This window comes from Nuphar pumila, chromosome 2 (assembly GCF_984573655.1).
Source record: "Nuphar pumila chromosome 2, dmNupPumi1.hap1.1, whole genome shotgun sequence".
NCBI lineage: Eukaryota > Viridiplantae > Streptophyta > Magnoliopsida > Nymphaeales > Nymphaeaceae > Nuphar > Nuphar pumila.
In genome coordinates this window covers 870,765-888,773 of record NC_143250.1, presented here as the reverse complement: position 1 = coordinate 888,773, position 18,009 = coordinate 870,765, and the positions used below count along the sequence as shown (strand labels likewise).

The following is an 18,009-nucleotide window of genomic DNA, read 5'->3' as shown; positions in this document are numbered from 1 at the left end:
CTGCACCAAACACTTTGGACAGAATATCTTTGCAATTACTAGCAAAAAGTGAATGTCCACAAGAAGCAGATATTAGTAGATTCAATCAGCAAATTTATCACACATAAAGTCAATGCACTCCAAAATCAAGTAGCTTTTTGCAAAAGTGTTGTAATTGTTGGACAAATGAAATACAAATGCAATATAGAAAATAAGAAACCAAAGGAACCTCAAGAAAGCAGCATTGCGGCTGCATAACTTGAAATTTAAAAAAAATCAGTATTTTTATTGACTTATAGCCAGCAACAACCATCCATAGGTTAATAGCTAAAAAAATAACAAAATCAGCATCCCAATGGTTTTTGCTATACAATCATCCATATGTTACTAGAAACAAAACAAGACCCCAATGTTTTTTGCTATATTTATAAACATAGTGTGACTAGAAATACGTACTTGACATCAGTTCCTTTACGAAAGATCCTGATGGACGGATAGCCTTGTATATGATGCCTGCAGCAAAACAAATAGAAAAATGCAACTGAAAACTTTGAAAACTTTGGGTTGGCTTTCATAAAGAGGCAACTTAATAATAGTAAACCCATTACTAAATTTGATGAATAAGATTAATATGAAAACAAGCTCAACTTCAAATAGAGTACCATTTAATTTTCATAATATTGCTGGAACAGACAATTCCAGGAAAAATAGCCTAGAGTAAGGGCATGTTTGGAAGTAAGAAAAATTCTCATAGGAAAAAAAAATTGCCTGAGAAGTTTTGACATAACTTTTCCAAATGAAAAATTCTCACTTATTTGTGTAGCATGAGAAAAATGGATTAGAAAAATGTGAGAAAAAATGGGGGAGAGAGAGAGGGTCGATCAGCCTGGTTCAACCAGACCAGAGAGAGAGAGAGAGGTGGTCAACCACACCAGAGAGAGAGAGAGAGAGACCTGAAAAGGGTGGTGGGTGGGAGAAAGCTTTCCTTGTGGCAGCCCATGGAATGAAGATGTGTTGTGGGTGAATGGTTGGCCTAATGAAAAAAGAATTTTTTATAGGAAAAATTCCTCCACCCCTCTAGGTGGAGGAATTTTTTCTATAAAAGATAAGACTTTTAAAAAAAATTCCTTTCAAAAATTTTCCCTCGTTTGGAACGGTTGGAAAAGTTATAATTTTTTCTTTCCTACTTTCACTTTTCTTACTATTTTATCACTTCCAAGCATGCCCTAAAAGCAATGCTTGATACTGGAAAATCTCAAAAAGAAAAGCAAAATCACATTGGCTAGTTACTAACACTTTGGTCCAGCCTAGAAGTATAACCCGAATATTAAAGTCAAAAGGAGTTTTTTTTTTAAAAAATCAAACGATTTCAAAAGGAAATACATGACTGTGAATATTACTTTTTCTCAAAAGAAATGGTATTATGGAGACAAAAGGACGACTGATACTAAGTATCACTTTCTGTTTCCAATCTTCCATGGTTCCAATCAGCTCAAGGAGGGAAGATATGAACCTTGTTTGTATCAATGACATCACCATTATTATCTCTGAAAAGTTGATGTTTGAAAATTTTCAGTAAGCAATACCTTCTGCACAAATCCACTTCTACTGTGCAATCAACCTTTGCCAAGAGGATCCTCCCATCCATTTCAGGGTCATATCTGAAGAAGATGAATTGAATAGACTCAAAAAACAGAATGCAAGACAAGAGGAGAAAAGACCGCTCTAACAGCAAAGAGAAAGAGATGAAACATAGGTGCATAAAAAACCACAAGAGAGTACCTTTCTCTCATTATTTTGGATGCTTTCTCCCATGATGGTTTCTGTCACAAACAAACAGCAACACGGCCATGTCAAAGCAGAACTGAAATTTGATGGTTAATTGCATTGCTAAAACCTTAAAAATATCAAGTTATATTTCTTCTTCAATGGAACAGTTCATTCATTCTCAGTTAAATTGTAACGCTAAGGAGGTGATGAGCAACCACCAGTTCGAAAAACACAATATCCAACTTGTAACCCTAAAACCTGTTCAAATTTACAACACTCCTGCAACAGAAAAATCCATTTAGATTCTGATTCAACAAAATGACTAGTTCCAAGCTATGTCACATAGGTGACATAGGTGCGGATGCAACACTTTAAAAAAACTCGGGTGCGGGGAGGGTACATATAATTTTTACCAGTTTTAACACTAATGAAATAAAAGCAGTTAACATATAAACAATTATTATATCATCCACACCCGCACCTGGATTCAGCAGCAGGCTTGGGTTCGGCCCTTGCGCCAATGAGGGAAGGAAGAAGAAGAAAGAGAGGAGGAGGCGGTGGAGGGAGGAGGTGAAGGAAGAAGAAAGACAGAGGTACCTATTTCTCTGTGGTATTTGTCATCGTCGCAGTCATCGGAAGAGGAGGGGAGGGAGAGGAGGAGCAGTCGGGTGGGAGCAGTAGTGCCCTAATACCACCACCACCACCTGCTTTTCAATTTTTTATTTTGGACCAAAATGGACTCGGTCAAAATTGACCAAGTCCATTTTGGACAAACATAACCTTGGGAGTGGGTTGACCGCACCGGGTGTCGCACCCCCACCTGCGTCGCGTCAACGAGGGTGCGGCGGCCACTTAGGTGAGTCCCTGTGATATAGGTTCCAAGTGCTCCAAAAAGATAGTGAAGGCTCCAAGTGTTGCTTGTTATCTCATTAAATAGGAAAATAGAAACTTATAAAGAAATGCATGCTTGCTACTACATAAGGGTTGGTAATTGATGATGAATTGAATGTTCAATTGAAAGGTTTTTCACGAGCATGAGCTAAGAAGTAGTTTGTGGACGTGCATTTCTAATTGCAAAGAGAACCTTTTCCATATGTGAACTCAATATAGTATGTAAATATATATAACATTTATTCTGCAGTGGATAACATGTGGTATATACAGAAGCAACACACACCAGCACTCAAGAATACGTTCATGTTACATATATCCTATAAATTCTTGTGCTTGACTCATAAAGTGACCTTAAGCATGCAACGTTCTGCTTGAAGACAGCCTAGGAGGAGAAGGTGGAAATTTTACTTGGGTTCGCTTCTCATTCAATGATGAGTAAAGATGCCCATCGCAAAGCAACAAAAACTGAGATTTATACTTCATGTGAGTCCCCACATAATGCATGATTGTGGTCTCCATTAAGAGAGATTTACAATCTGCATGATGATAACTCGGTTTCATGTTGGCCCATGTTAGAGACTGCAATCTAACATCTACATTTTATCGCTGCTAATTAATGCTTTGCACTTTCATCTTCCATGGTCAACAACATGGGTCTTGACAATATCTTATGAGGCAATGTATTGGGATATTTTCTTTTTTTTTCTTAGAATGAATATGTTGGGATATTTTGTTCCTTTTTATATGAACTCTACATGAAAGACTTGGCAAAACAGAAAGATAAAAATCAAGATAAAAGTTCTTTTTAATTGAAAGTAAAGAATTATCCATAACACAGGCACTCTGACCCGAGTAGCATGGGGCACGTGGAATCCGTGTGAATAAGCAAGGACCACCTGGAACAATAAGTAAACAACAAAAAAGATTTGCAAATTTTGACAAAAAATTTAAAAAAGAAAGATTATGATATTCTCCCAATATTTTCGTGAATTTTTTAAATATTTTCCACCACATTCCCAACATCTGCTTGATATTTTTGCAATATTTTCAAAAATCATAAAAATCTATATTATCTTGCAAAATATCATAATATTTTCACGACATCCTAATATTTTTTACTATGCTTAACATACATGTCAGAGAAAACATATTGTGAAGGATAAGATGCCAATATCCATAAAGGAAATAGGAAATTGTTTATGACAAGGCAATATAGAAGATACAATAATCACCATCTTCTCAATGGCACTCCACCATACTTACAATCTATGTCACAGGGACTCTCCAACTAGGTGCCATACCCGCGTCGCACCCGCACCCGATGCGGTCAACCTGACTCTGGGTGCAGACCCAAGGTCATTTATGTCCAACTTTTGGACTTTATATATATATATATATATATATATATATATATATATATATATATATATATATATATATATATATATATATATATATATAATTTTTTATATTTTTGCCGCACCCCCGCACCCAAGTTTTTTGAAAGTGCCGCACCCATGCACCCGCACCCATGTGACATAGGTCACAGGGACTCTCCAACTAGGTGTCGCACCCGCGTCGCACCCGTAACCGATGCGGTCAACCTGACCCTAGGTGCAGTCAACGCACCCAGGGTCATTTATGTTCAACTTTTGGACTTTATATATATATATATATATATATAATTTTTTATATTTTTGCCGCACCCCCGCACCCAAGTTTTTTGAAAGTGCCGCACCCGCACCTGCACCCATGCGACATAGATTTTAACATTAATAAGCTCTAGAACGTATCCTAATGGAAAAAGGAAGGAAACAAAAATGTTTGTTTACGTGAGCTGAGACAGATGTTCAGACTCAAGAACATATCCTAATGAAAACAGAAAAGAAAAAAAAAAGAAAATATGAGATTATTACTCTCTTTTTTCTTTAATGTATGATCGTGTGGTTATATGACATGGTTGCCAAAGAATGAGGAGAGAGAAAAAAAAGTGAGAAAGCTTCAAGGAAAGCATTGAAGTTAAGATTTTAGGGATTTGGGAACAGGAACCCGTAAGGGAGTGAGGGAGGATTTTTTCAGGGAAGAGGTGAGGGGTGGAGGGATGAAAAACAAAAAGCCGTAATGAATGGAAAGCATTAACATGTAAACAGGCTCTGTAATTGTCCAAACTCCAGAGGCTTTAGTACATGCAAGAAATTCTAGTTATTTTTTGCCCCTAAACATATTTTAAATGATATAGTTGGACCCATATCTTAGCGGTCACTCTCAGGGCTGATTTACTGATTTTTTGTGAAAAGAAAAAGGTACTTTTTCGGTTGTAGCTTAAGAATTAAAGCTCCTAATTAATGTCAAGAACCACCATGGTATTTCAAAACATGTCAAGGCATTTTATCAACTAGTTAATGTGTGCTAAAATGCCATGAATGCTAACAGCAAGCCGGCACCTTAAATTATGTAAATCAATATAACATACTATTCCAAAAAATAAATAAATATACCTTTATATGGAATTTCTGTAAACAACAACAAATAACATGTTCCAAATGTTGGGAACCATGCTTCTATTTCATGGAAAGATGATTCCAGCTAGATGAATTCATGATGGACCACTGGATGGCGTCATGTTCCCTTAGAGCTTCACAACTTAGGGAAGCATTTTGGCTCCTGCATTCTAGTCAACCTTTGCAGATTGACCTAAAGCTTCCAGTAATGATGTTTACACAAATGTGACTTTGAATTAAAGTAGCAGAAATCTGAACTGTTATCCTCTTTGTGGGACTGCATAGCATGCTTCCTGATATTTGCATATTAATGTAGTCAAATGTCAAATGAATGGCTGGACATGAAACCTATGGGTTAACACTAACATCTTTTGGGAGTGACTGTGTAGAAATCTGGATACAACGTTACTTCAAAAGAAGACTGAACTCCCATACATTTTTTTCCCCAAGCTAGAGCTTGCAAAAAAAGTGTGCTTCTATTTGGTAAAGGAGTAAAAGATTTACGTTTTGTGGAAGCCTGGTCCTGTCTGGATAGGCAAAACTGTTGCTTAATTGACTAGTTTTGCTTAGGCAAGAATATGCTGCTGGAACCAAGACCCAAATATAAGTGTGCTTCCACAATTCACAGGCCATACTTTTACATTTCCACCATTGATTAACCAATTCATATAATTTGATAAACACTCGACATTTTGAGAATGATATGTATCTGAACCATCCAACTTTTGTTCAACTTTTTCAACATATAAAGTATTATGTGAACCCAAGTGCTCCATCAAGGTTTTTCTCCATTTTGACTCCCGTTATGTATCCCAGTTACAATACATAGTTACTGAACTACTTAATGACCCAAAAGATGTTTTTGTCAAAGAAGGCAAAAGTCATACTAGCAATGACCCAAAAGATGCTTTTGTCAAAGAAGGCAAAAGCCATACTAGCAATGACCCAAAAGATGCTTTTGTCAAGGAAGGCAAAAGCCATACTAGCAAGAGTTTGCAATAGAGGATAAAAGACCAAGGGTCAAATTTCCATCTGAGCAAAAAACAATTATGCATGGGTCAAGACCAATCAGAGAAAACACTGGTATAGATTTTAAAATCCAATACATCAAAAATTTTAATGAAGCAACAATGTAAAGAAAAGATAGCAAAATTACCAAGCGGTTACTCCAATAGCACCAAGGGGCAAAGAAGTTAACAGCCAAAATCGGGTACCTACAAACAACGGTTCCTTGTTCAAAATAAGCACAACTGAAATATGCAATTATGCAGACAGACATATAGTAATATACACATGCCGAAACAGGGTGTTTCATGCACCTCCCTCTTCTACTTGCATAAAAAGTGAAAGCAAGTGATAGACATGATAATTTCACCAACAGATTACATGTGAAAATGACACCTCTCAGCCCGTATGGGAACATCCAAACCATTAAAGTGGTTTCCCCATGTTACATAAGAAAAAAACATGTGAAAATTCAACTTACTGATGCACAAATCTATCAAAAACAAGTGAGTTCATGTCAGGAGATCCTTCACCAAAGTCTTCCTCAACTTCATCACCATGGTTCAGAATAGCTGGGATGGGGCCAGAATGGAACTCGGAGCCTGTTGGCTTCAAGTTACGGTCAATTGAAAATTTACGAACAGTTTTTGTGATGTTCAGCCTGTTCTGCAGAGTAGAATAATTGTTAGAATCTGTCTAGAACTGCTATATTACATACATAAAAATTATGAGAACAGTTAATGTTTCTTTACACAAGAAGAAACAAATATAAGAAAGAAATGATTACATGCTCTAATGAAAAACAAAAAACAATTGAAATCAAGTTTTTTTCAGAAACAATAGCATGCATCTAAGGCCAGATGTTACTAGTACACAATCTAAATAAACTCAAATGTTACATGTACAGATAGAATCACAAGAAGAGCTCCTAGTGATATTTATGACAAAAAAAATCATCACCTAAAACTGCTAAACTGTTCAGAAAATGAAAAGTACCAATTGAAATTTTACCTGTCACCGACAAAAAATACAATTCAAGTTCTATGAAATCATCTTAAGCTAACATGAGACCACATTGGAGAACATAAAATTTGATTTTACCAAAGTCTAGGCCAACATGCCTGACTTAGGCGAACATAATGCTTGAAGATAATTCCATTCAATCATCAGATCAAGTCCATTTGCAATTAGCACAGTCATGAAGACAGATTAGTTGTTAAAGCATACAATAGTTCAACAGTTGGAAACTAAAATAGATACAAAGCCAGCATAATTGAAGTGTTTTCCTGTGTGCGTATCTGTCACATAGGTAATGTTGTAGATGAAGGGATACAAATATTCTTATGAAGTGTTTGAGCATCCGTTCCCCTTGGACTGCTATATATAGGTGCTGATGATCAGGCTCCTATGTAGGTGTTGACGGTCAGGTAGAGTAGCCACTAACCATTATCTATTCTCTCAAAATTGCTTTTATGTATGAGATTTTATGGCTAATAGATAGAGCATTCTCACTAGAATTATTTTTTAGGCTTTAGCCCTTTCTTCACATAACAACAGCCGTTTCCACATCATCTCTGACTTTCTCCCTAGATCTCTACTTCTCTATTTTGTTTTAATCAGCGAATCAGTAATCTGCAATATTTCCACATTTTGATAGATTAGAATTATGAGAATGCAAAAACAAATTTTGCAATCACTGAGCTTTTATGGCTAATAGATAGAGCATTCTCACTAGCCATTATCTAGGTGCTGATGATCAGGCTGCTATGTAGGTGTTGGCGATCAGGTAGAGTAGCCACTAGCCATTATCTATTCTCTCAAAATTGCTTTTATGGCTAATAGATAGAGCATATTCTCTCTAGAATCATTTTTTAGGCTTTAGCCTTTTCTTTACATAACAACAGCCGTTTCCACATCATCTCTGACTTTCTCCCCAGATCTCTACTTTTCTATTTTGTTTTAATCAGCCAATCAGTAATCTGCAATATTTCCACATTTTGATAAATTAGAATTATGAGAGTGCATCACACAAATTTTGTAATCACTGATTTTGAAATATAGTTGTTTTCTTTCCTTTCATTTCAAGTCAAAACATGTGGGAAAATGTACAAGGAACCATCCGTTCCACAAATAATAATATTAGAATCCGCATCTTCAGTCAGATTATAATTCAAAAAAATTTTAAATCACAATGACTAATATCATACCTTAGTTACAATACAAAAGCATTGGAGATCTCCATTGTCTTGTTCATGAGAAAAAATTTCCTTGCCCAAACAAGAATTTTGTGTTTCTTGAATTTAAGAATTGAAAGGTTATGGCCAAATCAGAGTTGTCAATCCAGGAAGTGGGAGCGGAAAGCGATTCAGGAAGTGGAAGCGGGGCACTTATAAAATTTTAGGAAGCGGAAAGTGAGGGACGACTTAGAAGCGAATCAGGATTCGTCTCGGAAGCGAGAAGAGAAGCAAACCAGAAGTTAAGAGGAAATGAAGAGGGAAGTGACCTAGGATTCGAGTGGTAAACGAATAGGAATTGAGTTTTCTTGATATTGGGCAAAAAAAATTGTTAAAAGCTCCAAGCCGCCCAAAAAAAAAAAGAAAACCCACGTCCTGATATTGGGAAGTGAGCTTACTTTCATGCACAGTCCAAGTGTACTAAAGGACCCTGGGCCAAACCCTACTTTCATGCACAGTCCAAGTGTACTAAAGGACCAAAGGTTCTCAATGGAAGTGCTAAGATTGTAGATAGAAAACTAATCATACTCTTTATTTTTATTATTATTATTTGTTTACTTCTATGTTTCTATAGGTATTCTTTTTATCATTGAAGAGTATTTGCTTCTTGCCTTAAGGTTATGCAATCACACATGCATATGGATAGTAAAACTCCATTCATTAGTGAAATGTTATTGCTTTATCTTCACCTCTGAATATTTTCCCTTAGATGAGTATACAAAATGCTAACCTTGTCTGCTAGACCTCCTGGTATTATGAATCCTTTTGCATTGGATTAATCATATAGGGTACTACTCTTTCCTCTCTTTTTTTTGTCATATTAGAAAAAGTTATTCCCTTATCCATTTCATAGACCTAAAATATATTGAATCATTGGATCACAAATTTAATAGGCATACATGTCAAACAAGAGATGTTGACTTTAACCTATGAGTCCAAAAGATAACAACTCTGGGATTGAAACATCGATACAATCAAAGAAAGCTTGTCTGATGAGCGTTGGAGGCTCCCCAACGACTCTTTGGGGAGCCTCCCTATGTGGCGCAAAAACCAAAGATGAAAAAAGAAAAAGAAAAAAAAGAAAAGAAGAGAGAAAAGAAAAAAAAAATTACAATCATATTCCAAGGGGAATATGCGTAAAATAAAAATTTACAGAAATACCCTTTTCGGGTAAAAAGAAACAAAAAAGGAAATAAGTAAATATATTCATATATATATATATATATATTGAGATACATATACATATATACATAGTACATATGTATATGTATTTCAATATATATATATATGAATATATATACGAGATTACAATTGATACATAATTTAACACCCCCCCTCAAACTTAGGGCATGATGACCGAAAGTTTGCCAAGAAGAAAGTTGAATCGTGGTGTACATAAAGCTCTGGTGAAGAAATCTGTCAACTGATATTCTGAAGTAACATAAGGTAGATCAATGATTCCTTTTAGATAGGCTTCACAAACATAATGGAAGTCAATTTCAATGTGCTTAGTCCGCTCGTGGAAAGTATGATTTTTGGTAATATAAATTGCACTCTTGTTATCACAACATAGCTTAGTGGGCCCTTCAATAGTGATCCTCATGTCTTCAAGCAGCTAATAGATCCATACAATTTCATGGTAGTAGTTGTCATGGCACGATATTCAGCTTCAGTTGAAGAGAGAGAAACTTTTTGTTGCTTCTTACATCTCCACGAGATCAGTGAATCACCTAAGAACACACAAAAACAAGTGATGGAGTGACGGTTATTTGGGTCACCTCCCCAATCAGAGTTAGTATAAGCAATTAATTTTAAATCATAAGAAGATGACAGAAAAACTCCCTTATTTAGAGTACCCTTTAGGTATCTTACGACTCGTAAGACGGCACTCATGTGAACAAAAGTTGGTGCGTGCTGAAACTGACTTGTCGTATGAACTGCATGTGAGATATCTGATCTGGTAATACTTAGGTACATCAACGATCATACAAGTTGTTTGTAGGGAGTAGGATCGGAGAGAAGAACATCATCATCAATCTTCATTTTAGCTCCTACTATAGCAGGAGTTTCACAAACCTTATCATCTGTAATATTTGACCTCTCAATAATCTCAGATGCAAGCTTAGTTTGAGACAAAAAATACCCTCTATGAGAGTATTCTACTTCAATACCCAAAAAATAAGGTAGAAATCCCAAGTCAGACATTTCAAACCTATCCTTTAAAATTGATTTTATGCTTTTAATCCATTTAGAATCGCTTCTGGTTATAAGCATGTCATCCACATATAGAAGTAAAATAACAATCCCTGCATTGGATTTTCTAGCAAACAAAGCAGTATCAGTAAAACAGGATGAAAAACCATTTTATATCATTACAGAATTAAACCTATCATACCAAGCCTTGAGGGCTTGTTTCAAACCATAAAGTGTTTTTCGAAGGCGAAGCACGTTTCCTTTAAGAGACTTCATTCCAGAAGGAGCATCCATATACACTTCTTCATTTAGATCATCATTTAGAAATGCATTCTTAACATCCATTTGATAGATGTTCCACTTGTTGATTAAGGCAACGGTTATAAGACATCGGACAGTGACCATTCGAGCTACCGGGGCAAAGGTCTCTTCATAATCAATCTTATATTCTTGACTATATCCTTTTGCAACCAAACGGGCCTTGTATCTCTCGAGGGACCCATCACTCTTAGTCTTAACCTTAAATACTCATTTACACCCTATTGCTTTCATAACTTTAGGAAGGTCTTGAAATTCTCATGTCTCGGCTCTTCTCAGAGCTTTGAGTTCATTATCCATTGCGGCTATCCATTCAGGACATTTTCGTGCTTTCTCGAAGTTTCTAGGTTTTATGTAAGAATGAATGGCGCTTAGTCAGGCTTTATGTTTAGGTGAAAAAGACTCATATGAGATGAACCTAGAAGGATTTTTCTATGTCTTTCGGTCCTACTAAGATTCTCCTCACTTTGAGGAGCAGTCCCACCAGCATCATCATATCTTTCAAGGGCACTCCTGAAAGTATTTTTATCTCTATGAGTATAGGTTATGAGATCTCTATATGGTTCCTCATTGACATGTTGATGAAATGAAGAGGACACAGGACTGGTTTCATTATCACTTGAGTCATTCTGATTTGACTCATCATCACTAGTTTCATCACCTTCCGTTAAAAGATCAAATAGAAAATAATAGTCTATATTCTCGTCATTAGGTTCAAGTTTTTCGAAACCACTGAGGTTTTCCAAAAAACTTATATTTCTGGAGACATATAGTTTATCATTTTTAATATCATAACACCGAAAACCCTTTTGAGTTTCGAAATAACCAAGAAAGGCACAAGGAATGGCCTTGGGGGAGAGTTTGTCATTTTTATCAGTAAGGGCAAAACATTTACATCCAAAAACCCTTAACCCGCTATAATCAGGTTCTTTTTCATACAATCGTTCAAATGAAGAAACTTTGCTCAAATTTTTTGATGGGAGTCTATTTATGAGATAGACCGATGTAAGGGTTGTCTCAACCCAGAGTCTTTTTGGAATATTATGTGAAATGAGCAAGATTCTAGTTGTTTTAATGATATGCCTATGTTTTCGTTCAGCCAACTCATTTTGTTATGAGATTTTTTGACAAGATTTTTTATAGAGAATACCATAACTTTCAAGATAACTTTTGAATTCATTTGAAAGATATTCGCCACTGGAGTCGGTTCTAAGTATTTTTAAACTTCCATTGAATTAATTTAAAATCATCATATGAAATGTTTTAAAAATTAAAAAAACTTCATGTTTATGTTTAAGAAAATATATCCAACAAAATCTAGTGTAATCGTCCACAAAAATAACATAGTATGAGAAACTTCCTTTAGATATCACAAGAGCCAGACCCCATACATCGGAGTGAACAATTTCAAAAGATTTTGTTGTAAACTTGGATCTTTGAGTAAACGGTAGACTTTTTATTTTCCCAATAATACATTTATTACATACAAAATTCTCATTACAAATATGCTTAATAAAAGGCAAATAAGAGATTTTAACAATGTTGGGATGCCCCAGTCTCTTATGCCATACATGAATATCTTTGTTTTGAGCAACATTACAACACTGGTTCTTGGGAATTTGGAGAAAATCAACATAGTAGAGGTCTCCTCTCCTAGAGCCTTCCCCAATCAACTTCTCGGACTAACGATCATGTATCCAACATTTATTAGAAGAAAATTTTATATCGCAACCATAGTCCAAGAGTTGAGAGACCGAAAGTAAATTTAAGTTTAATTTTGGTATAAGACGAATTTTTGGAATAAAAAAGTCTTGTTTTTCAAAATTGTCTATTCCTTTAATTTCAAGAGGTGTTTCACCCGCCGTTGAGACAAAAGATGGAAGAGAATTTTTAGAAAAATCAGAAAGAGAACAAGCACTTGGAGTCATGTGAAAAGATGCACCGGAATCTAGGAGCCAAGATGTCTTACCGGGAGGCGAGGAAGATGACATAGCGGCTCCGAAAATGCCTCCCTTGAGAAGAGGTTGTAGAGCATCCACAATTTGTTGAAGGGAAAGAGGCTCATTTGATGAAGATGGTTGTTCCTCTGGTTGGGATGCCATAGCCGCAGCAAGTATTTTCTTCCATTTGGGGCAAATGGGTTTGATATGCTGGGGTTCTTTGCAAAAAAGGCAAGTTAATTTGCTATAGTCTCTTTTGCCATATCGATCATTTCCTCCTTGACCTTGATTTTTGAAATGAGGAGGTTTGTAGGCCTTCATATTATTCCCGAGTCTTGACACGGCATTAACCCCTTCACAATCATCTTGAGAAGAAGATGTAGCAAGGATGCTAGGATTATTTTTACTAATCCCCATACGGGTTTCTTCACCACTAAGCTTAGTGATTACATCTTCAATAGAGGGAGATGTGAAGGCGGATAAAAAAGAGGACCGAAGTTGTTCAAATTCGAGTCTAAGTCCATTTAGAAAATTGAAGAATCGAACTTCCTCTAGTTGTTTGTGTCTTAACTCAATTGCTTCTCCACTCCATTTTGGTTCGAGCATAGCTAGCTCGTCCCAAATAAACGATAGTTCGGCAAAATATTCTCGAATAGACAAATCGTTTTGTTGAAGGGTCAATGTCTTCTTTTGGAGGTAATACTTGTGTGATAAATCCCTTGAAGTATACATCTTTTCAAGGTACAACCAAGCTTTGGAAGCCTTTATGAACTTAATGATGTTGGCGTTGATCTTGGTTTCTACGGATGAAAAAATCCAAGACAAGATCTTGAAGTTTTTTATCTCCCACTCATCATGCTTTTTTGAATAATCTTCTAGGGCTTTTTGTCTATCTTCCCTTTCAAGAATCTTAATATCCCCTTTTTCAATGATGGTAAGTTTGGGTTCGGGTTCCGATATTGAACCTTAAACATACTCCCAAAAGCCCTTTCCTTTGATATGGGCTTCCATATTGCAGGCCCAAACATGATAGTTCGAACCACTAAATTTAAAACCGAGGGAGAAGTGGGAGTCTTTTTCACCCATTAGAGAGGGTAGAAGATAAAAAATAACACGTACCTCAAAAGATTTTCAAGTCTTTCTTGACAAAAGAGACTTCTAAAATATTGCACGAAGAAGATGATCCACTTCAAACTCCAATAGCTTGAAGACACGTTTTTCGAGACACTTAAAAAATGAAGAGATACACGATCCTCCTTCAGTGAGGCTCTGATACAATGTAAAAGTATCTCTAACAAGATACTAAGATCAAGACCTTAATATTCTTGATAACAAACTAAGCACATATGCACGATAAGAACACTTGTACACAAAAGCACAACTCACAAAATCTCACAAATGCAAAGGCATAAAAAATATTAGAATCACTTTATTGAGCACTTGGGCTTTGACCCAAAGCCATGAAAAATACAAAGGGGTGAAACCCCTATTTATAATCACACAAAGGAGCCACAAAAAGAGGCTCCCAAGAGAGTCGTTGGGAGCCCCCAATGGTCACATATGTGACCGTTGGAGGCTCCCCAATGACTCTTTGGGGAGCCTCCCTATGTGGCGCAAAAACCAAAGATGAAAAAAGAAAAAGAAAAAAAAGAAAAGAAAGAGAGAAAAGAAAAAGGAAAAAGAAAAAAAAGAATTACAATCATATTCCAAGGGGAATATGCGTAAAATAGGAATTTACAGAAATACCCTTTTTGGGTAAAAAGAAACAAAAAAGGAAATAAGTATATATATATATATATATATATATATATATATATTGAGATACATATACATATATACACAGTACATATGTATATGTATTTCAATATATATATATGAATATTTACAAGATTACAATTGATACATAATTTAACAATGTTCACAAGGTTCATGGTCATGACATACACATGCGTACATTCCATAATAGTGGAACACAATAACCATATTTTTTTATGCTACATACACTTTCATAAAATCTCATACATGATGCAATCATCATCATAAGCATTTCATATGACATACATATGAACATCATAAAGAAACATTGCCTACACATACATAGGTATTTCTTTATCATAAATCAAGGGTATATTCATACCATCAAATATGCATATACATGACTTAAATGGGGAAACAATATAAATCATTGAGTTCGAGCACATTTCTCAGATATAATTCATGTTAGGTGTATATTTCACATGATTGAGGAACTTACTGTGCCCAACACATCGCTTACATCAACAGATGCAAACTCACAAGACAAAGCGGGAAAGCTGCAAGATGGAGAAAACAAGTTAGAATGACATTAATTCGCTTTTATTTTACTTTTTTTTCTCCCATTTCCAGGATCATTAACATGAATCAGTTAATATTTCAATTGCCAAACAAAACATAACTATGATCTAAAGAATGAACCAATCCAAGCTAGCAGCCAATTTGAGAAAGGCTCTAGAAATTCAACTACCTTATGTTGAAGTCAATGCGTAAGAAATCCCCATCCATGCTCCTATCAACAACGACAGTCGTAGTTGTGCTTACTGCCAAATAATTGCTCAGTTCCTGCAATTTGATGTATGCATAATATAATAATATAACCAAGAGACAGATAGTAAAAAGGACAAAAGAATACATTGCAAAGCCATGTCTACAAGACAAGCTTATGCATTTTAAAAAGTTGATACTTTCTTATCAGGATAAGCTTCATAATCTAGAAAAAGTGAAGACAATGAAACACAGTTAAATATGAACACCCAGACAAAAAATTCAAGTCATCAAATCAAAATCTCATACATACATGTACACAAGAACAATTATATTATTCACATCCATACCATTCCAAACAAAAAAACCATGGAGAGTGCTGCTATAATGGATAGTCCTGCACCTGACAATGATGCCTCTGTCAGATCTCTAGGAATTTTCCTGTAGTTAATTGTTAAAATCCAAAAATCTAGAGTCAGTTAATGCGTAATGTACTACAACTTGGACAAGAGAAAAGTAAGAACAGACTTAAACAGTAACACATTATTCATGATGGTTCTTGGTAAACAGCTATGTTTGCTTTCCATTGAAACTGAGTCTACAAGAAAAACAAAGTATAAGCATTCACATATGTTAAAGATAGAGAAAACCACTCTAAATCTAAACACTGATATTAGAAATAAGCCAAATCACTGGCTGATAAGAAAATGAAAAAACATTTGTATGGCTGCTTCATGTGATCCTTACCACTAATATGAACTTGAATACTTGTCAAGCATATGGAGTATCCTACAAGCAGTGCATCATATGGGCATGATCATCAAAATCGCCAAAGACATGTCCAACCTATACTGTGTTGGCCTTATGCACATTGTTTCTCCGGTCATTTTAAAGCTATATCCTAAATAACTCTATTTTCCTTCATGTCACCTTGCACCACATCCCTCCAATTCTTAGCCATCTTCTCCGTCATCCAGGTCCTCCAACCTGTGAACGGATTTCAAGGTATCATTCTTGTCTAAGCCTCCTCATTCATGAATAGTTTCTATTCTGCAGCATTGCTATGTGGGTCTACAGAAAATGAATCACATAAGAATGGGAATGAACTTGTTCACTTTCATTTTACTATCATTAAGGAGATTTTGAAGAAAAAAACACTATAAATCTAGACCAATTTCATGAAAAATCAAAGATAATGAGAATACACAATGTCCATTGACTGCAGTTTCCTTTCCTTTTACTAACTTCTTCCAAACTTCAGTTTCTCATGTGCAGTCATAGCCAACTTCCTGCAGAAACCTTTGAGTGTGCAACAGGGACTTGTAGCATTTTCAATCTGACAAGCAACACAGGAAATCTCTTAAAGTTCCAAAATCAAAGATTGGCTCCAAAGAGACTGGATTCAACCTATCACATTTGGTCCAACAAATAGCAGTCAGCCACTCACTCTGACGAAATGTTTCCAGATATAGTTCAAAGATTATTGTCGTAAAGGTGGCATAAAATTGTATTATCACCATCAACTACATGACATCAATAAATTACACTTGACTAAACATTAAATGGTTTTCCCAGCTTCATTATCATCATCCAATGTGCGAGAATGAAGGCATAGCAGACAAAGATTTCTTATGTTTAAGAATATGTTTTTTCCTCATTTTTGTAGAATGGTAGCATAATGAATCTCATGCAATTCCCAAAAGTACACCTCTACAGGATGGGCATCCATTTGACGAATCAAGCATGCTGACAGAAACTTCAATCTTTCATTGATTGAGAAATCATATTTTGTCAATTACAGAGTGACAAACACCAATCTTCTTTCCACTATGGTATTCCGAGTGCCAGCATGCCAATAATTCCAACCAAGCAGAAGTCAAGTCTCACCATAAATGTCACTAAGCACACACTTTCTCAATTCTTTACAATCCCTCATTTTTCTCGTGAACATAAAAAATCAACCAATACAAAGAAATAAGGTACGGTCTGGACCATCTTCATAAAAGGCTTTCTCTGGCATCACTCATTTTTTGTTGACGATGTGTTGTTCTTTCTTCGTGATGACAGGCACTCACTTAGGCATTTCCTCAGGATCATGGAGGCCATTGAAGCAGTGTCAGGCCTATCGATAAGCAAGGATAAATCCATCTTTGTTGCATGAAACCTTCCCAGCAGCATAGTTGACACTATATCCCGTTGGCGCAGTTGGCAATGGAAAAACCTTCCCTTCACATATTTGGGACTTCCGATGTTCAAAGGTAGACTCACAAAGGCATTATGTGAAAATCATAATCGGAAAATTCCGGTCCAGATTGGCCTAATGGAGTGGCCACCTTCTATCCACGGCAGCGATGACAGTGTTAATTAGGTTTGTACTTTTATCTTCTCCTATCTGTTGGATGGGCTCCTTTCACCTGCCTATGAATGTTATCACTAGCCTTGAAACCATCATATGCAAGTTCCTTTGGAACGACACGGAAATTCAAAAGCACCCGCATTTATTGAGTTGGGACAAAATCTACAAACCACTAAAGGAGGCGGGACAGGGCGTGCGTAGCCTCAAGGAAATGAATGTAGCATGTTTGAAGAAACTAGCATGGAAGGTGGTCAATCACCAAGCCTCACTGTGGGCTCAATTGATTAAATGCAAATACC

The 18,009-nt window shown here is 36.0% G+C and overlaps 1 protein-coding gene across 4 annotated transcripts in view; it reads right to left on the bottom strand.

Moving 5' to 3' along the window:
- The window catches only part of LOC149844376 (protein disulfide isomerase-like 5-4), a 37,397-nt gene that overhangs the window by 17,328 nt on the left and 2,060 nt on the right, over positions 1-18,009 (bottom strand). Inside the window, exons 2-9 of one of the 4 annotated variants that reach the window (XM_089994345.1) lie at positions 15,705-15,795; positions 15,338-15,432; positions 15,089-15,146; positions 6,631-6,815; positions 6,301-6,358; positions 1,762-1,802; positions 1,566-1,640; positions 436-492 (exon numbers count right to left, since the gene is read on the bottom strand). In XM_089994345.1, coding sequence (XP_089850471.1) covers positions 436-492; positions 1,566-1,640; positions 1,762-1,802; positions 6,301-6,358; positions 6,631-6,815; positions 15,089-15,146; positions 15,338-15,432; positions 15,705-15,795 — 660 coding nt within the window. Of the gene's footprint in view, positions 1-435; positions 493-1,565; positions 1,641-1,761; positions 1,803-6,300; positions 6,359-6,630; positions 6,816-15,088; positions 15,147-15,337; positions 15,433-15,704; positions 15,796-18,009 lie in introns of those variants that run through there. The other 3 variants (XM_089994350.1, XM_089994356.1, XM_089994360.1) reach the window with 3 other exon arrangements.